The 21,881-nt window shown below is 38.6% G+C and overlaps 2 protein-coding genes across 7 annotated transcripts in view; one reads left to right on the plus strand and one right to left on the minus strand.

The window, feature by feature from the left end:
* Positions 1-7,441, plus strand: part of LOC140724897 (MAPK/MAK/MRK overlapping kinase-like) — a 109,534-nt gene extending 102,093 nt beyond the window's left edge. For 4 of the 5 annotated variants that reach the window (XR_012098209.1, XR_012098208.1, XR_012098211.1 and 1 more), the window contains 2 exons: positions 712-800; positions 4,830-7,441. The gene's annotated coding sequence lies outside the window, so the exon portion shown is untranslated. Of the gene's footprint in view, positions 1-711; positions 1,563-4,829 lie in introns of those variants that run through there. The other variant, XR_012098210.1, reaches the window with a different exon arrangement.
* Positions 1-21,881, minus strand: part of wdr20a (WD repeat domain 20a) — a 40,316-nt gene that overhangs the window by 16,611 nt on the left and 1,824 nt on the right. For both annotated transcript variants that reach the window (XM_073039652.1, XM_073039651.1), the window contains exon 2: positions 674-856. Coding sequence is in view for 1 of the 2 variants with exons in the window: in XM_073039651.1 (XP_072895752.1) it covers positions 674-856 (183 nt within the window). In the remaining variant the exon portion in view is untranslated. The remainder of the gene's footprint in view (positions 1-673; positions 857-21,881) is intronic.

The raw sequence follows: 21,881 nt of genomic DNA on the forward strand, positions 1-21,881 counted from the left end.
TGGTCTTAGAAGAGGCACATTGTTCATTTTCCAGATTATAACATTATAACTAGACACACCAGTAAATTCCTTACAGAAAGAAATAATTTAAACATAATCAAACAAAACTGTTTTGAAAATATATTAGGAATAGAATTTAAAGCTATTTTAACCACTCTGAAGCAAGACACTGTTCAAGTGTTCACCTCTTAACCTATTGAAAATATAGTCAAGACTCGTTCTTGACCAGCTCTGATTTGGATAAATTACTCTACAGATTACATTAAATGTTCATGCAGCATAATTTGTTGTCAATTATTCTGATCACCTGTAAATTATCTCATGTTTTCTCTTTCTTGATAACAGACAACTAATTTGCTTGAACTGATTTATACTTGTAATATTACTTGAAATTTCAGCTGAAGTTTAAGCTTTTGAATGCAAGTGGTAATAAGTTAGACATGCAATAAATAATAGGGAAAGAAAATTATAACTGACATTTTAAGGAAGACAATACAAGAAAAATCAAAGGGATTCTCGATCTAGCAGTTCTAGATTTAAAGATCTCCTGCAATATGCAATTACTCATTTGGGATTGACTGACGACAGCTAAAACACATTCAAAGTAAAACAACCGTAAATGTGGGGTAACTATGATGCAGTGATTAGGTTGTGCTTATTGAGTAACACTTACTTCCTCATTAAATAACTTGCTAGTTTCTTTCTTTACAGGGTCTATAAGTTGAACCTGTCCTGCAGAAAAGCCCACAAGGAGCGAGACACTTTCGGCTGTAGCTGTCAGATGATTGAAATCGTGGCAGGTGGGCTGTGTTCCCTTGTATATCCGCTTGTCTATAGGTTTACTTAAATCTGCAGCCTAAGGAAGTAAAAAGGAACATTGATTATACTTTTATTTTTGACTTCTCACATCCAACTTAATGAACATTCATGAATTCCACATACAACTGTGGGATATTGCAAACTACATCATCTGCAAACATTAAAAATCTTTATTTCATATTGTTCACAAGTAATACAGTTTGTGATCAAAAAGCTAAAATGCATTAACCAATGACTGAAGTGTAGGTGTAAACAATAACAATGGAATTCTTTGGCAACTTTCCTATGGAAAAATTTCTAAAAAGTCATTTAATTGACTTCATGTTGCAGTATTGTTTATTTTTTGCCTGCAAAAAAAAAATCAAAACTTTCCTAATGCTGCAAGCAAGTAATGTAAAGAACCCATTTATTTTAAACATTAGCTTGTTCATCGAGATTTTTTAAGTATAGGAACATACAGAAACTTTAGTTTTATTAGGAAAAGAGTTTTGCCAAATATTAGTGTTTCTATCTATGACATCACATCAACAACAAAGTTTTCCTCTGTCCATGATTTATGAAAAAGGTTCAAAAACAATTCAGACTAATCTAATGTAATGTAAATATAGTCAAATTCTACTGACAGTACTACCGTATTGGTGATGATGAAGACTGATAATACTGAAAGATATTTTAATGGCATATATGAGCTGCTTCCACTAATAAATATAGATTTGAACTTTGTGGTATTTTTCTTCTCCCGCTTGCATTTTCAGTTCTCACATCAGATTGGCCTGCGTACATAGTACCTGTGGATCTTTTCCAATTCCGAAAAGCTAAATATTGCTGCATTTACAAAACCAAAAAATGTTATTAGAAAACCAAGATACAATGCAAAGAATTTTTGAGGATTTTAACAGTTTAACAGTTGCAACAGAAACAGTAAACAGCAGATATCTGTAGCTAAGATGCCTATGTGTCCCTACACGAGTAATCTTGAGGGTTATAGTTTGCCAATTCAATCAGATATCCTTCAGGATAAATTAAGGATCACATTTATGTAATGTGACTATGACAAATTGGTCCAAATCTAAATAATATTAATTATTCAGTGGATGCCAAAAACACTAATTAAAGCATTTTCTCATTAAAATAGCTTACACATACCAAAACTTTTTTTTAAAAATCAATTAGAGTGTTACATAGCAATTCTATGGGTCAGGCACTCAACCAAGACAATGGTATCATAACATTGGCCATCAATAAGTTTTGGTTCTCAGTGATGAATTTTCAAAATTTATGAAAGCATATCATTCCACTTTCATGTTGACAGACGCTAAACAATTTCCACCAGTCTGATGATCTTCCACAAGTGCTGCACCAACAGTTCTACCTAGACTCTCACGATACTCAAATTAAAATGCAATCTTGCAGACTTAAAGCACAATCTTATTCGGTATTGTCGACAGGCATGTCCAGTTTAGTATTTGCAAGGGGAAATTCAACATCAAACAATATCTGTAACACCAAAAAAATGCAGTTCCTTCCAATTCAGATAGAAACAATGCTGCAGCATTACTGCAGTTGGTACTGTTGAAGACAAAACTGACTACAGATTACATATTCTCTAGCAACAATCAATCAGCTGGAGGAACTAAGTGGGCTAAGCAGAATCCATGGGCTTGGGGTGGGGGGGGGGCAGTGGCAGAAAAGATGGTGGCAAAATTCTGCATGGTAACAGAGAGTCGGTATTATTGCCTGATAGATCTAGCAACCTGGGTTCAATACCAGTCTCAAGTGCTGTGTGCAGCTTGCATGTTTTCCCTATGTCCACATGGCTCCCATGCTGTTAGGTTAAATCGATGCTACTGTTAATTGTCCCTTGTGTAAGTGGGTGGTAGGAGAATCAGGGCAGAGATGAAGGCCATGTGAAAAAGAACAAGCTCAGAGGAAATCAAGATCGATAATAATGTCCTCAGCTGGCAAAGATTCATTAGGCCAAATTGCCATCTTTAATGCTACAAGGGAAAAAATGAAATACTCTTAAAACTGTCTTGAAATTTCTCTCAAAGCCCTGACAGCTCTCTCACCAGCGCAAAAAAAAGTAGCAGTACCTCAGACAGTAAAACTGTTTTCCAGTAAGACAAGTTTTTGCTTTTTATTTAGAAAAGATTTTAAATCTTTACATAGACTGAGAAAATTTTAGCAGAAATAAATAAATTATTCCAGGATCTGAATTCATGTAAAATGTCAGAAGCTACAATAGAAAAGGAGTGTAGCTGGCATTATGATCAGTGGGCTCAACTTAGAAAATAAAATTGTGTAACACTCCAACAGTTTCAACATGTAAAAAGAATCAAAATACAATTTTAGATTGTACTTAGATGTAAATAGGTTACCCAGATTTGAAATGTAGTTTTGGAATAAAGCACAACCTAGGATATATTCCCGGATGACGAAGACTATTATGCACTACTGACAAGGGAGCAATAACACCATCACAATAACTCATTTGAAAATCCAAAGACCCATATAGTTTTGTAAAATTATATTCCATTCAAAATGCTTCCAGGTAGCTACACTATTCAAACTATTATTCATTTATAGTCATTAGTACTCTGTTTTGTGATCTATAAAAAGACAAAACTGCTGCACACCAAAAACTATAGAATCCTTTTGTTTTTAAACTGAACATTTTCCACAAAGCCATTGAATTACACAAATTGTCTGTGTTGAATTGAGACAAAGCATTGCAATTTAATAAAAAGGTCTGGAGCTTTACAGTTTGCTTCCTAAATTTCTCCATCTTTCCCTCCTTTAAGGTACACCTTAATATTTAACTCCTTGACCAAGCTTTTTAACAATGTATGATGTCTGGTTTTATACACACACGAGCATCAGACAGTGAATCAAACTTGAAAACACATTAGCTTAAAAGTAGCCTGCTTGGATTTCCTCCAGGTGTTTTGATGTCCTCCCACATCCCAAAGATGTGCATGTTGGTTGGTTGGTTAATTGGCTGTTGTATTTGTCCCTAGCATGTAGGCAAGTGACAAAATCTGCAAAGCATTGCTGAGAATGTGGAACGATTTTTGAGAACATTCCTGAGAATGTTTTCGTGTTATACATCTCCATGGCTCTATCTTCAGATGATCAACATGCCTACTATTTTGTCTTTAAAGTATCACCAGAGTTCCATATAACTCTTCTGTGCCTTCCAATTAATATCATCCATCCCTTCTGCTGACAGAAGTGGTTTAGGCTAAACCAAAAAGAAATAGCAAGCCTGAGATCTAAATCTGAACTCAGATTAGTTGAGTAGAATGGAAAAAATATGTAGGATGACTTGCTTACAGTTCCGGGCTGTGGAGGTGTTCAAACTTCTCTGATAGGTTCTCTGGGCAGACAGGTATTGTAGCATGCTGGTGGAGAAATACTCGCATCTAAAAATGTACACAATTATCTTATGACCCTAGTAAACTGCTGCCCAAACCCTTATTATTAACGCTACACATTAAATATATGGTGCTCACAGAGATAGCATGAAACAAGCCTCTAAAGAACATTAGTAACTTTTTAAAGAGACATTAGAACAGGCAGGGAACTGAGGGATCCAGACCACATGCAGGCAGATACACAATTTAAATTAACCTCATGGTCAGCACAAATACCATGGATCAAGAAGTTTGTTCCTCTATTCTGTTACCACCTCTATAGATCTGTTTAAAAGATTGTGTTTTGACAATATTCACTCTTTTTATCCTCCTACCTCACCTCTATTTCTTAAATGCACAGTTTACTACCTACAAAAGCACAGGGGATTGATGCATATAACCCAGAATTACAAAACATTATTGAAGCTAGTGACTTTCAGAAAATTTTGCACATTTCAAGCAGCTTTATTAATCAACACAGCGCATCGAGCATTTCATATATGCATGTTTGAGGCATGGGTAGTTTGGCATTCCAGTAATTTTCACTTGCTAAGTAGATTCAAACTATATAACAGCATTTCTATTTCCTTTGCTTAGGTGATAAAAATGGCAACAGTTATAACATACTGTGAACCGACCCAATAAAACAGCACTGAAAGCAAATATAAATAATTCCTTGGAGGACAGACAACACCAGAAATGTACACGTGATCCTTTTCTGATGTGACGAGACTGATGGAGCGCAGTCGTCCCTTCTATCAGAATGAAAAGTGTATTTCCCATATTATAGCAAAATGGATTTTAACTTTATATTCATCTTATAATAATTTGTTTTGTACCTCACTACAGCATGGCCTCATCATTTCTCAGAAATATCAACCTTAATTACGTTCATGCCAAGATCCAGGTACAGCACTAGCATTGAATCCATATTAGTAAAAACAAGAACATCTACAAAGTGAACAGCTCAGTCACATTTCATACTAAAGACCAGTATGAAGTTCAAGACAAAAGAAAATCTGCAGATACTGGAAATCCAAACAACACACACAAAATGTTGGAGGAACTCAGCAGGTCAGGCAGCATCTATGAAAAAAAAAGTACAGTAAATATTTCAGGCCGAGACCTTTCATCAGGTCTGAAGATGAGGAGTCAGAGTAAGGTGGTGGGGGGAGTGGAGGGAAGTTCAAGATACTGGTAGTCGTCACCTGAACAAAAAGGCACAAGCCAAGAAAAGCAACTACAAATGATCAAAGCTGGCATTGGAACATACTGTTACGCTGTTGCAGAAGACAAACTTTTTCAAATAACTGAGAACCAAATGCAATAACATTTTACTTTGTATGCAAACCTAAATACTAACAATGATAATTGGAATTAACTTGCTTGAAGGAAATCAAATTAAAATATTTTAAATTATATGTTAAAAATTGGGTCAAAAGTAGTTCTTTACCATCGGACATTTTTCCCCATTCTTTACACACCTGTTAAAGTTAAAATAGACAACTGGATGATTGTAATTACATTTTGCATTTCCTTTACTTGCCAAGAAATCAGATTTAGCAAAATAAATCTAGAGGTCACTTTAATATTACAGCTTAGGGACAAAATTTATATTTACATTCGATCATAAAGGAGCAACCCATGCTGCAGCATATAAAACAGGACTCAACTTCCAGCACCCTGTTTTGTTTGAGATTCTAGAATCTGTGCTTTTTAACAATAATGCTGCAAACATGGTCAAAACTTTCTACCCGTCAAACATCTTTAAATGCAACACAACTACACGAGTTATTTTTTAATATTACCAAATTCAAGCTCAATTTTAATCAAAATAACTACTTGCTTAGAAGACACGCAAAACCTCAGCTGACAGAATGAATTTCTCATTTGTTATGACTCAAAGGGTAGCCAGTAGACCCATCACATCCATGCTGGCTCTCAGATTAATACCAACAGTCCAATTTGCCCACTGTTTTTCCCCTGTAACACATTCTCTTGCATACACATCTGCCCCATCCTTATTCTATCACACACCTACACTAGGGGCAATTAATTATAACCCTGCCGGTCAGAATGTCTTTGAGATGTGGGAAGAAACTGAAAACCCACACAACTACAGTGAGAATGTACAAACCGCACAAAGGTAGCACCAACCTTGTGTAGCTGGAGCCATGAAGCAGTAGCACTACCTGTGGCATTGCTCTGCTGTGCCAAACAAAAACAAATGACTGATTTATAATACATTTAAATACTAGCCTCTGTAGAATATCAAATAAAATAATAGCATCCATGAATTCAATCTAGATCGAAAAACTAAACAAATACGTATGACTCTAATAGTCGAGCAGTTAAATTAGAAAGCATGTGTTTAATGAGTTTCCCTTGCCTTTCCAAGGTTCTAGTACAGATACACGAGTATACAGTACATGTAGTTTAGTTTGGAGAGCAAGCTACAACTTGATGGAAAACTGCAAGTGTACATGCCTCTGCTTTACTATAATAAATATCATTATCTATTCTTGTACTTTAAGTACACCACAGTAGTTAATTTATTATTGATAGCAGCAGTTTGCATAATTAAATTTAACCAAAGGTGATTGTCAAGTGGTAAATGTATAAGTACTAAGATTAGATTTACTTGTCACATATGCATCGAAACAGAGTGAAATGCATCATTTGCATCAATGACCCACACATCTGAAGGTGACACCTGTGTGCTGGAGACAGCCCGCAGGCATCACTTTGCTTCTAGCACCAACACAGCATTTTCACAACTTGCTAACCCAAATGTCTTTGGAACATGGGGGAACCAGAACACCCAGAGGAAATCCCTGCAGTCACACTGAGAACATTAAAAAATCCTTACAGATTGAATCTTGATTTCTGATTGCTGGTGCTGTAATGGTGTTATACCAACCACTTACACTACCATTCCACATATGTTTCAACACTAAAACTATTCTGTGTCATGCTGGTTAAGTCTTTACTCCAATGTTAAAAATACACTGAGAACTTGTTTAATGTCTTATTTTAAAACCTCGTTCTAATGTTTTTGTGACTTTTTGTAAATATTTTTGAACTTGCATTTCTGTACTTTTTCCTCCGAATCTACAGGTCATAAACATTGGGTCAGTTTTTTTAAAAATTACATCTGGAACTCCTTCTATCAACATAGAAAGATAAGGATACAAAAGTCTGTTTTTAACAATGCTGCATTTTTAATAAAAGGAAAATAAAATGTGAAAAATGAATAACATTAAGGCACTGGATATTACACTAAATCAGATCAGTACATGGTATTAAGCTGTGGGTTTGAATTTCAGTAATCTTGGAAAACCTCCTCCCATTGATTACAGGCCTGCACTGCACACTCAGACATGGGTTCGTAATAAACTGACATACTCAGATCACCAGGAGTGAAGGTCAGAAAAGATAGTGGGTGCAGTTTCTGGATTCTCTTTGGAGCTTTAGGCTCTGTTGCTGGAGCAAAGTAGTGTAAAACTCAACTCAGTGAAGAGCTCAATGTCAAGAGGCTCCATCTTTTAAATGAGACATTAACAAATTGCAAAGACATCCTCCAAATCACCTATGGATTGCAAGGACAATATAAAAGGAAAATCTTTATTTGAAAATTTACTTTAACTGGGGAATACATCCAAGCTTGTACTAAAATGCAAGGTTGTTATGTGGAAAATATGTACAACATGAAATAGGATTTAACATGTGCAAACATACCAGGTGCAGCTTCCATCACAAATATATTTTATTGCTATTCTTTTGTTTAAAAAAAAAGCTGTGAAGTTCAGTTAAGAAAAATGTGCACAGTATGTGTTGTTGGTTTCAAATAATTCAACATTAAATAGGATGAACTTCCATACTGAGAGGGGGAGGTGATGAAAAATGTTTGTGCATTTGCACTTCTGTGAACAATTAAGAAATCCAACTAGAAAATAAAATACTGAACTCAACTCTAATAGACTTTACAATTTAAGTTTTGCAGAAGCAATTGAAATTTGTTCATAACCAACAGTCAACTACATGGGTTATTTAGCTAGCATTTGGTGGAAAAATATACAAAATTCAATTTAAAAATTTGTTCTGCTATTCTCAAACTCGTTATATAATACAACCCCACCCCCACCAAAAAGGCGGTTCTTCTAATCCAAGAACTCCGTATAATTGCATATCACCTTGTAACTTTCATCCCCTAACCAATACACTCTCTCCTCTCAATGATTTTGTGGATTTGCTGGTAGATCAACAATGATACCTACATCTTAGGCAAATTCAACAGTACATTTAAAGATTGAATCACTTGACAGTTGGAGTGTTGAGAGAATATTGTCTATTATCAACATTCGTTTGCTGTTCCTGGGCCACTGAAGCAAATAAGCAACCCGTTCACAAATATTTTTAAAGAAAAATGCTTGATAACTGATAACTTTGCAGCAGTAACATCTGAGTGTAACCTTGAATTTCTCAGACATACGCTTTCCTCTGGGAATGAGGAAAACCACTGACAACTTGTACTGAACTCTACATGAAAATTTGATTTGTATACAAAGATAAAAGCCATTGGAATGTTAAATTGACCGAACTATTCATCTGATATAGGCAAAAGAAAATTGGAGTGGCTCAACAGGCATGGAGAAAAGCAATTCAGGGTTTTGGAAAAAAAAGATACAGATGCGTTTTGAAATCAGATCGCAAATGTAATACAATCCAAATAGGTTATATTCTAATAACCTTATTTTCTTGTCTGATTATAACTCTACTTCTGAGACCTGAAGGCAGGGTGCTCTCCCTCATAAACTAACCTCAATTCCAATTGCAAGTACTTTGCTTAAACATTTAAAAACATTGGCCCCAGAATGGAACAACCTTCAAAAGATAAGAAAATTAAGTTAATAAATTAATATCCCATATTAACAAAAGCTCTGTAAAGAACTTTTTTTTTATTTAGGTGAGCATATAATGCAAAAGGGTGGGTGCCTTTCCTTTCCCATTTGTGGAAAACAAAGCAAGCATACAACCCAACATGCCTGCAGCAAGAAAACAATTTCCTCACTTTCTTTGATTGTCAAGGGAATTCGGGAAATATCCAAAACAATGCAATAGAAAACAAAGTTGCTGAAAATCTGGTGATTTTTTGAGTAAGGCCACAGAATGACCAGGTAGGGCACATGATAAATTAATTTCTTTTTGAAATCTTTCCAATTTAGGGCATATTGTGGCAAAGAGGAATAATAATTGATGTGGAAAAAGATAGAAGTAATTTTTTTAAATTCTCAGACAACCACAGCTTACAACACAACAAACTATTCACGAAGCCTTTGGAGCACACCAACTCATGTCAACAAGATCCTAATGCTTGTCTGTGAGAACTGCTTTGTCATTTGTCCAACTCAATTTACCTCGGATCCTCCATATTCTGTAAACTTTACACAGTGAAGGAACAGGGTATTCGGCCCAATAGTAACTCAGCACTCAAATGAACCACCTTTCCTCATTTTCCTCAGTTACTGATACTCACTTAACTGTCATGTTTACCCCTGCTGACCCACGTTACCCTAACAGTGTGCTAGATACATTACATTTATGAAATTATTAACCAAAGATAAGAGATTTATAAGAAGATATAATAGAATAAAAAGCGAAAAGGTGCATGTTTGATGTTACATGCAATCAAATATTACTATGATCTCATAGCACTCTTAGCTCAGCTTTGGAATTCAGCACTTCAGTCCACATTTGGTTTAAGTCTGAAGCGCTGGAAGAACTGAACTTCATTTGTGAGCTGAGAGCAAAGGGTATTTTTATTGCTGCTCTTTCATCATCACTGCTTCTGAAGGATGGAACTCCCTGCCCAAGGTCACGCAGCATTACTTATAGAAGGACTACAGTCATTCAAGATGACTCAACTTCTCAGAGAACCAGGGATCAGCAATAGGAATCCTTGGCAAACCCAGCACTCATATACCATAACACAAAAATTAAGGAGGCTTTATCCATTATTTGGAACTGAACTGCACACCAACAATACAGTAAATAAACAAATTAAGCGACAGCTAAACAATAAATATTTCAACATGCAAGGTATTATACAATTAATTCCTAAATTAAATAGAACAAATATATATTTTTTTATTTAGAGTTGCAGTGCAGAATAGGCCCTTCCCCGCTACCCCCAACAACTCCAATTTACTCCTAATCTAGTCATGGGACAATTTACAATGACCAATTAACCTATCCAAGTGTGTCTTCGGAAGGAAACCGGAGGAGCCGGAGAAAACCCACACATTCCACAAGGAGCATTTACAGACTCCTTACAGAGGATGCCAGAATAGAACTCGGTCTCTGAGGCTGACATCAGAACATCTTTCAAGAGCGTGAACCCTCATAAGGCGTCAGGACCCAATGATGTACCTGGTAGGGCTCTGAAAACTTATGCCAACCAAATGGCAGGAGAATTCAAAGCCATCTTTAATCCTTCACTGCTGCAGTCAGAAGTTCCCATCTGCTTCAAAATGGCAACAATCATACCGATGCCCAAGAAGAGCAGGGTGAGCTGCCTCAATAACTATTACCCAGTGGCACTCACATCTACTGTGATGAAGTACTTTGAGAGGTTGTCCGTGGCTAAAATCAACTCCTGCCTAAGCAAGGATCGGGACCTGCTGCAATTTGCCTGGCAACAATAGGTCTACAGCAGATGAAATCTCACGGGCTCTCCATTCAGCCTCGGATCACCCGGACAATAATAATACCCATGTCAGGCTGCTGTTTACTGACTACAGCTCCTACCCTCATTTCTAATCAACAAACTCCAAAACTTAGGCATCTGCACCTCCCTCTGCAACTGAATCCTTGACTTCCTCACTGGGCAACTACAGTCAGTGCGAATCGGAAATAATATCTCCTCCTTGCCGACAATCAACATTGGTGCACCCCTGGATGTTCACTGAGCCCACTGCTCAACTCTCTCTACGTCCACAGTTGTGTAGATTGGCACAGCCCAAACACCATCAGTAAGCTTGCCACCAACACAACTACGAGTGGCAGAATTTCAAATGGTGAGGACTGGGAATACAGGAGCAAGATGGATGGAGTGGTGTTGCAGCAACAACTCTGCACTCAAACAAGAAATTGATTGTGAGCTTCAGGAAGGGCAAGTAGAGGGAACACACACCAGTCCTCAGTCAGAAGTGGAAAGGGTGAGTAGTTTCAAGTTCCTGGGTGTCAATATTTCTGAGGATTTACCCTGGGCCCAACATATTGATGTAATTACGAAAGCAGCACAACAGTAGCTATATTTTTTATTGGAAGTTTGATAAGTATCGGTATGTTACCAAAGACACTACACGCAAATTTCTGCGGATCAAAGTTAAAAAGTTCAAAGTTCAAGGTAAAATTTATAATCAGAGTACATACATGTCACCACACACAACCCTGAGATTCTTTTTCCAGCAGGCATACTCAGCAAATCTATACAACAATACCTGTAATAGGACCAAAGAACAACAAACTGAGCAAATTCAAATATAAATAAAAAGCAATAAATAACAAGAGCATGAAATAACAACAAAGAGTCCTTAAAGTGAGACCATCAGTTGTGGGAACAGCAAAAACAGAATAAGTGTAGTTATCCTCTTTTGTTCAAGAGCCTGATGGTTGAGGGGTAGTTAACTGTTCTTGAACCTCGTGGTACAAGGTTCCTGTACCTTCTACCTGATGGCAGCAAGAAAAGAGCATAAACAAGAGAAAATGTGCAGATGCTAGAAATCCAAGCAACACACACAAAATGATAGAGGAACTCAGCAGGCCAGGCAGTATCCATGGAAAAGAGTACTGTCCACATTTTGGGCAAAGACCCTTCATCAGGATTGATCATGTCCTGATGAAGGGTATCGGTCCAAAATATCAACTGTACTCTCTTCCATAGATGCTGCCTGGCCTTCTGAGATCCTCCAGCATTTTGTGTGTATTGCTGAGAAAAGAGCATGGCCTGGGTGGTGAGACCTTTGATGATGGATGCTACTTTTCTACAGCAACATTTCATGTAGATGTGTTCAATGGTTGGGAAGGTTTTACTCGTGATGTACTGGGCCGAATTCATTACCGTTTGTAGGAGTTTCTACTCAAAGGCATTGGTGTTCTCATACCAGGCCATGATGCAGCCAGACAGCAGACATTCCACTACACATCTTTAGAAGTTTGCCAAGGTTTTTTTAGAACGTGCCTAATCTCTGCAGACTCCGGAGGAAGTAGAGATACAGTTGTGCTTTCTTTGCAATTATATTTATATGATGGGTCCAGGACAGGTCCTCTGAGATAGTGACACCCAGGAATATAAAGCTACTGACACTCTCCACCTCTGATCCTCCAATGAGTACTGACTCATGGACCTCTGGTTTCCCTCAAATCTACAATCAGTTAGTTCCTTGGTCTTGTTGACATTGAGTAAGAGGCTGTTGTTATTACATCACAGAGCCAAATTTTCAATTTTCCTCTTGTAAGCTGATCCATCACAATCTCTGATACAGCCCACAAAAGTGGTGTCATCAGCAAACTTGCATATGGTGTTCAAGCTGTACTTAGCCACACAGTCAAGATGTAAGGCAAGTGGAGTAGGGGTCTAAGCACACATCCCTGCGGTGCTCCTGTAAAGCATCATGGAGAGTATCTAACTGATTGCATCTGCTATGAAAGGACTACAGCACAGGATTGGTAAAAGCTGCTGTTCCTTTGGATTTATTAGCTGCGTGGTGAGGAGGAGCTTGCTCTCCATATTATACTGACTTGGCTTGCGTATCACGTAGACAGACAGCTAGGACGCACCATCCATGGATAACCTCAGCCAACTGATCACTTAATTGCAATGCACTGCAGTCACAGAACAACAAATTTTACAACATATGCCAGTGATATTAAACCTCCTGATTTTTATTTTCATCTATTTTTATTTCCTCAAATATCATTTTGTAATCTACATGCAGTCCAATCATTAGCATCTCACTCTACATTAGGGGTTCTCAATCTTTTAATGCTATAGACCCCAGATTGGGAATGCCTGCTCTACATACAGTTTGCTACTCTGATTTCTTTTCAGGTAAAACAATCCAACAAATTATCTGATTATTTCTCCCCATTAAGTCATCTGAGAAACTCGTCAAATAGTCGCTAGATTTTACCAGAACCTTTTCCAAAATAGAATTGAGTCAAGGTCACACAAGACAAACACAAACTCTTTCATGCCTACCACCAATTACCCATTTACCTTCTTGGTCAATAGACTACTATGCCATAGAAATTAGTACTCATCTATTAAAATTTTCTACTTCCCCCACCCAATCAAGTCAGGTGTTCCAGATTTAACCACCCAAGGATGGAAATAAAAGCTTCCTCATACTTCCTCTGGACCTTTAGTCCTTCTCCTAAATCTATAATCATCAGTTGTGGAGAACAATTTCTTAATGTCTACCCTGTTAGGTTTAAAATTATTTTGCATTCCCCATCACACCCTCTGATTCAGTCTCTCCTCATAATTGAAATGTTCCACCTCACACAACATCCTGGTGAATCTTCTCCAGTGCCAACACATACTCCTATTGTTTACAAATCATAAGACAACAGCACCAGATACCACCACACAGCCTATCATACCTATACTGGCTCTCTACCAGAGCAACTTGCCAGTTCCATTTGGCGAAGTTTATTCCACAACTTTGCACCTTTCCTGGCCACTATACCTGTAAGTGCTATATTCCAGATTCTAGCCACTAACTGAATGAAATTATATTTCTTCAGGTTGCTTAATTTTTTTCCCTTTTTTTCATTCTCCAATCCATTTTTTGTAGATCATCAGTACCATAGTGATTGATGGTAATGTCTGTACAGCTCCAGCAAACTGGGCTCAATCCAGCCACTGTAAGATCTGCATGATCTTCCTGTCACCGCATACTATTCCTCCGGGGTACACCAGCTTCCTCACATATTAGTAGATTAATTGGTCACATGGACATTATCAGGTGGCAGGGCTCATTGAGTTGGAAGGGCCTGTTACAGCACTGCATCCCTAAATAAATACATACCATTCTCTCCCTCTCTTTGTGGAACCCTGCTGATAAAATATAAAATGGTGCATGCCTCAGTTTCTCAATCTGCCCTGTCGCTTTTCATAACTTGGGCACCTATTATCTCAGGTCCCTTTGATCCTGCATCTCTCTTAAACATACTGGGAGGGGTAGCACCCCTGGTGGGGGAACATGTCGCATACTTTTCAAGGCGGTTTGTCCGCCTTTGGTCCCCACCTGACACTTAGCTCTCACCTGTGGCTCCCCGTAGCTGTTTGCATGTGACAGCGGCCACACCCCAGGCAACAGCTTCGACAGGCCGGCTAAACCAGGTGAGGGTAGCCGACGGGTCTCAAACCCTTGGTGAGATCGGGAGTTATCTCCCAGAATGTGAAGACAGACTCTGGTGGATTGAGCAGACGAGACCAATGGAAGGTCCAACGGTCAAGAAGGCTGTCTCTGTAAGTGTCGTGAAACACGCAGAGCACAACAAGACACAGAAGATGTCCTGGTCATCCACTGTGCCTAGTCCCATCTCCAGCCATCTTGACTCTTGTCTTGCCACTGGATCCAGATGGGAATTGGGAAGAGAGAGAGACTGACGCTGCTCAACTCTCCCTCACTTAAACCCAAATCAAGTGCTAGTCTCGACACTATCATGCAGGCTGGTGGCGTAGTGGCATCAGCGCTGGACTTCGGGGCGAGAGGTCCCAAGTTCAAATCCGGAAATCATGCATTCCATCCATGCTGGGTTGAGCATCGAGCTAGCAACTCGACCTCGCAAAAAAGCACTAACGGTGTCGAGGTCTTCATTGATGCTGATGGACGACCCTCATCATATTCTACCGCAATCTACCATCATCTTCTTTACAGTACACCATACTAACTCTAGAGTTAGCTACAAATCTAGAAATTGTGCCTTGCTACCCCCCAAGGCTATGTTATTAATACAGTGGATTCCAGTTAATTGGGACACAATGGGACCGGTACATTTTGGCTCAATTAAGCAGCTGCCCCATTTTGCTGAAATTTCATAGAAATTGTTAAAAAGGTATTTAAAAAACACTTTATCTGAGTAACAGATTATGTATTTAAATGAAATCAGGAACAAATTAGAACATTACCAATACTATCAAACTGTATATTAGTTCCTAATAGTTAACGACGGAGAAGTTCAGCTAGTGTATGCAATGAACAAAGTCAGTGCAGACACCTGAAGCAGAGAATGGACTGCTTTCATACAATGCTATCATTGATTACATCCTCTGAATCTTTAATTTTATTGTACCATTCAAGTTGATTGTCCATGCCTTCAAATTCTTAGTTCCTAACTTGTTAAAATAGTGAAATTGTTTCATTTTCACTCCCAGCTATTTCTGGCATCTCCAAGCCTGAATGCTTGAAATAGATGTGAACAAAACAGGTCTGAATTGTCTTAATGCTTATTTTTCACCATCAGTGACAAAATCACTGCTTGTTGAGCACCAACACACACAATTGATGCTATTTTAAAACCATCCACTCTAAGGCTGCTGCAGTGTCTAACGCAACTGACGCTACTTAGAAACTGTTCAGCAAGTCACCTGCCCCAATTAACAAGCAAATTTTCCCAAATAAATGAACAGAATCTGGCTATTTTCTCAATTAGTTTTGTTCTTTATGAGTTACCCCAAATAAGCAGTTGCCCCAATTAGCCGATGGCCCAATTAACCACAATCTACTGTATATTAAAAAAACAATAAAGCTAACACAGACCATAGGGGAACACCACTATTCCCTTTCCTCCAGTCTAAAAAAAGAACCAGTCACCTCAATCTTCTATTGTCTGTTACTTAGTCAGCTGTGTACAAATTGAATGTGGCTTCTATGCATAACGGTTTATTTCTAAATGGGACACCATTAAAGACATTTTCAATAAAGTATTTGATATTTTTTCATTTTACCAAAACACCTCAAATGTAATTCACCCAAACTGAATACCAAACACAAACAATAGATAAACCCTCTCCAACATGATTACCTTCACCATGGGAGCTATTCCTGTGGGAATGGCCAAGTATTAATAAAACTGTTTATATATCTATATTGCTTATTTCCTTCAGCATTTTTTTTAAATCTCCAAGTGCACAAAGACCTATACATTACTCCTACCACTGCCTACCTTCCCTTGGTATTTTATTTGTCTCCATCTAAACAGAATGCATTTTCTTAGCTTCAATCATCTCACACTACTTGAGTTATTTCAACCCTGATTAGCAGAGCTGTCCCTGTATCACCAGTATATACACCTGTATACCAAGTTCCTAGCTTTAAACTCCTTGTACCTATGTTCCCATAATCAGATCATACCATTCAGTTACACTCTTAGCTCACAGTTAACATAAGCATTTAGATGTAGCACTCTTAATTTCTGTTCTGCTTTCCTCATCTCACCCACCCCCCCACAAAAACCTGCCTTATGTTAACACACAGCAAATGCTGGAGGAACTCAGCAGGTCAGGCAGCATCTATGGAAAGGAATAAACAGTTGCTGTTTTGGAGTGAGACTCATCATCAGCACTGGAAAGGAAGAGGTAAGGAGCCAGAGTAAGAAGGTGGGGGAGGGGGGAGGGGATACAAGCTGGAAGGTGATAGGTGGTGAAGCCAGGTTTGGGGGAGGGCAGAGGAGGAGAATGAAGTGAGAAAGTGAAATGATGGGTGAAAAAGGTAAAGGGCTGAAAAAGGAATCTGATAGGAGAGAAGAGTGGACCATGCGAGAAAGGGAAGGGTGCACAGGGGGAGGTGATAAGCAGGTGAGGAGCCAGAGTTGAGAACGAAAGCGGAGGGGAGGGAAATTACCAGAAGTTAGAGAGAAGAGTTCACAAACTCTTATTTCAAATAGCAGCACCATAAGTCTCTCTACACTTAACAAAACTTACAGTTCCAGCAAAAGTCTTCTTGGAAAGTGTTCTTTATAATTCAGAGTTCAGCCTCCATATCACTGAAACAAGGTATTCTGAAGACTCTCAATACTTGAAAGAAATCCTTCCTCATCTCATCTTAAATAGACATTACCTTATTTTCTGATTCTAAATTCTCTACAAAACAAAAATCCCCAGGAATTCAGATCATCAAGCTGCTAATAATTTTATTTCAATAAGATCCAAACCTTTCCTAAGATAATCCCTTCATATCTGGAATCACCCTAGTGAACCTTCACCAACTTGACATCAATAATCTTACCTTAAATGAGGTCATCAATAAATTACTTTAGATGTGCCTTCACCAATACTTTGTACAGTTATAAGACATCCCTGCCTCCTTGAGTTAAAATTCTTTCCAATTATGCACTGCATTTAGATATATGTTACCTTTGTTTCATACTTCAAGAACCCTAACTTCTGCACTTCAGCATTACACAGTCTTTCTCTAAATCTGTTTCGTCACTTTTCCTTCCAAATGAATTTTATATCGTCTTACATTGTATCCTGTTTGTCATCATTTTGCTTCATCATTTAATCTATATTGCTTAACTGTTTCCAACTAGTTTGACTTTACACCTACATTTGTATAAAATCAGCAATGGTCACAGCACTGATTCCTCTGGCACCCTGCTAGTTACAGGTTATCCAGTTGAAAATAAACCTCTTATCTCTACTTGGTATTTGTGCACTTTATTCAAGCCTGTATGTTAATATTACATCCAGCACCATGAACTATAATCACTTTATTCTTCAGTACCTTTTGATAATCAAAATATATTATTTCTTATCTCTATACTTCCGCAAAAAACTCTAACCAATTAAACATCATTTCTCCATCATAGAGCACGTCAACTCTGCTTGATCCAATTATGACTTTGTAAATATTGTTATCTCCTTCATAATTGATTCCAACATTTTTACCAATAATAATGGTTAGACTAACAGACTTGCTGCCTTCCTTTCATTTTGGCACTCATTTTGAATCATGCTCAGATTCTGAATCAGGCTTTCATGAAGAACACTGAAACAATAGATGTGTGCACCACTGGACAACTGTTGTTGAGGCAACTCACCCTGCTCTTTTTGGCCACTGACATGATTGATGTCCTTTTGAAGCAGGTGGAGCCTCCGACTGTAGCAATTAGAGGTTCAAGGTGTTTGTTTACACTCCAGCCAGTTGGTTGCTACAGGTTTTGGGTGCCCTGCCAAATACACCATTGGCGCATAATGCCTTGCAAGATATTTTGATGGGCCACTCTGGTAGTTATCCATTCCTCCTGTACTTCACCAAAATTTAAGGAGTTTTGAAAGATTCTGCCACTGCATCCACCAATCCTGTAGCTAACTCTTAGGGACCCATCAGGCCATTAGTCTCTGCTGAAGGTAATGGTAATTAAATCGTCTCCCCAACCACTTTTGTAAACTATCATTGATGTTCATACTATTTTCTACCACAAGGATTGATGCCAAATATCTGTTCAGTTCCTCTGCTACTTCCTTGCTACCCATAAATATTTCTGCAGTTTCATTCACTTAGGGCCTTTGTTCACTTTCACCTTTCTCTTCCTCTTTATGGATACAAGATTTTCAAGTTATTGCTTCTCACGGAACTTAATTTCCCCAAGATTTTATTGTAGTCCATTGTATTCTGAACTTATCCCTTATTTGCAAGGCTACCACGAGTTTTTGCAACTTCACATTTTTTTATTTCAACATAATGCCCTCGTTAATTTTGTTGATAAGCCATGGATGCATTATTCACTCTATTCTTTCGCTTAGACACTATCCTTCTCACTGGAATACATTTGCTGGGAGCCATGAAATTCCTCTTTAAGCATCTGTTATCTTACCTGAACCTACTTAATCACTACACTTTAAACCAACTCTCTTCAAGTTCTTCAACTCATTTCAAGTTCTTCTTAAGTTAAAAAAATTTCCTTTTTCATAGTGAATGCTAAATTCTATCATATTGTGATCAGAACTTCCAGAGGAGTGTTGTATTCCAAGATGGCTGATTTAATCCCTCTCATTTCACATTATCAGATCCAAATTAGCCTGTCCCTTGGTTGGTTCCACAAAGTATTGCACAAGGAAGCTATCCCGAATGCACTCGAATTTATTCTTGTATCTTTCATTTTGAGATTAACCCAAAAAAGATTACCATCACCCTGATTAACATACCCCTCATTATTTCCTGAGTTTTGCTTTTTCTTAGTGTTTTTTTATACTTTTCTTACTGATGTGGACCTATACATTTCTCCAGCCACTGCCTACCTTCCCTTGTTATTTTATTTGTCTCCATCTAAACAGAATACATTTTTTAGCTTCAATCATCTCACACTACTTGAGTTATTTCAACCCTGATTCGCAGAGCTGTCCCAGTATCACCAGTATATACACCTGTATACCAAGTTCCTAGCTTTCAGCTCCTTGTAACTAGGTTCCCATAATCAGTATATCATACCATTCAGTTATGGTTTTAGTTCACAGTTTCAATTAAGACGTAGAATTCTTAATTTCTGTTCCACGCCCCCCCCCCAACACAAAAACCTACCTTATGTTAACACACAGCAAATGCTGGACGAACTCAGCAGGTCAGGCAGCATCTATGAAAAGGAATAAACAGTTGCTGTTTTGGAGCGAGACTCATCATCAGGACTGGAAAGGAAGAGGTAAGGAGCCAGAGTAAGAAGGTGGGGGAGGGGAGGGGATACAAGCTGGAAGGTGATAGGTGGTGAAGCCAGGTTTTGGGGGGGGGGGCAGGGGAGGAGAATGAAGTGAGAAAGGGAAGTGATGGGGGGAAAGGTAAGGGGCTGAAGAAGGAATCCGACAGGAAAGGACAGTGGACCATGTGAGAAAGGGAAGGGTGCACAGGGGGAGGTGATAAGCAGGTAAGGAGCCAGAGTTGAAAATGGAAGGAGAGAAGAGAGGGGGGCGAAAATTACCAGAAGTTAGAAAAAGCAAAATCCAGGCCTTCAGATTGGAGGTTACTCAGATGGAATACGAGGTGCTGCTCCTCCATCTTGTTAGTGGCCATAGAGGAGGCCATGGACTAACAGGTCGGAATGGGAATTTAAAAAGTTGACCACCAAGAAATCCTGCTCGCTGTGGATGGAACAAAGATGCTCAACAAAGCGGTCCCCCAATCTACGTCAGGTCTCACCAAAGTAACTGAGGGCGCATCAGGAGCACCAGATACAGTAGGCACCCCAAATTTGCAGATGAAACATTGCCTCACCTGGAAGGCCCTGTATGGAAGTGAGGGAGGAAGTGAATAGGCTGGTATAGCTGTTCTTCCACATGATTGGATTCATGCCAGGAGTGAGATCAGTGTGGAGGGATGAATGAACAAGGGATTCACAGAGGGAGTGATCCCTATGGAAAGCTGAGAGTTGATAGAGGATTAAGTTGTGTTTGGTGGTAGGATCCCATTAGAGATGGCAGAAGTTGCAGAGAATGATGTACTGGGTTTGGAAGCTCATGAGGTGGTAGGTGAGGAGAAGAGAAATTCTATCTCTGTAAAGGTGAAGGGAAATAGAGTGAGTGTGGATGTCCAGGAAATGGAAGAGATGTGGGTGAGAGCAGAATCAATGCTAGAGGAAGGAAAACCCCATTCTTTGGAGAGAGGACATCTCTGATGTTCTGGAAAGGAAAGCCTCATTCTGGGAACAGATGTCGCTGAGACAAAGGGACTGAGAAAAGGGAATTGCATTTTTACAGGTGACAAAGTGGGAAGAGGTAGTCAAGATAGCTGTGAGAGTGTCTTAGATTAAACCTACCTATCATCTGTTGCAGCTCCATTTGTTTCTTGCCCTTTATTCCCTCCTTTTGCTTTCTATTTCCCATTCTTTCATTTTTATCATCTATCTCCGCTCTTTTCTACCTCCCTACTCATATACCCATCCCTTTCAGCACATCCAGTTGAAGCTCTCCCCAACAGGATGAGCAAACACCCCTGATATTGGTTCAGTCTTGTTTGGGTACAACCCTGATCCCTCAAAAATAAATTCTACCCTCCGACACTATTGCTCTAATTGTCTTAATCAAACTACTCAGAAACCTGCAACTTGTGAGGTTTTATCCTTATTCTCAGTGTATTTACATTATCTCATTTTTCTATGTCCAAAGAACTTGAGTGCCCAACAGAGTCAGAAACTGCACCAACAATGAATAACAAATCACTCCCCTCGAGCACTTTGTTAAATGTGCAGTTTAGTCAGCAATTAAAAGGTCTACTAGCAGGCAACACAATTTCTCTGGCTAGGCTCTTTCTATAGAGTGGGTTACCTGAAATATATTGAGAAGATTCTTCAGTTGGAGTGACAGTAAACACTAGAGGTTCTATTTAAATATACCTGGTGTTAAGTGTTCTAGTATACTGTCCTACAAAAACAAGAAATTCTGCAGATACTGGAAACCTAAAGCAACATGCACAAAATGCTGGAGGAAGTCAGCAGGTCAGGAAAGGATTCATAGAAATGAACTAACAATCGACATTTCAGGCCGAGACCCTTCTTCAGAGAATGTGTACGTTGCTTAGTAGACTACAAACCAGGCTGACTCAAGTCCATCTCAGAAGGTAACTTGGTCCTGCCTTCTGGCTAACCAAC

This window comes from Hemitrygon akajei, chromosome 3 (genome assembly GCF_048418815.1).
Source record: "Hemitrygon akajei chromosome 3, sHemAka1.3, whole genome shotgun sequence".
Taxonomy (NCBI): Eukaryota; Metazoa; Chordata; class Chondrichthyes; order Myliobatiformes; family Dasyatidae; genus Hemitrygon; species Hemitrygon akajei.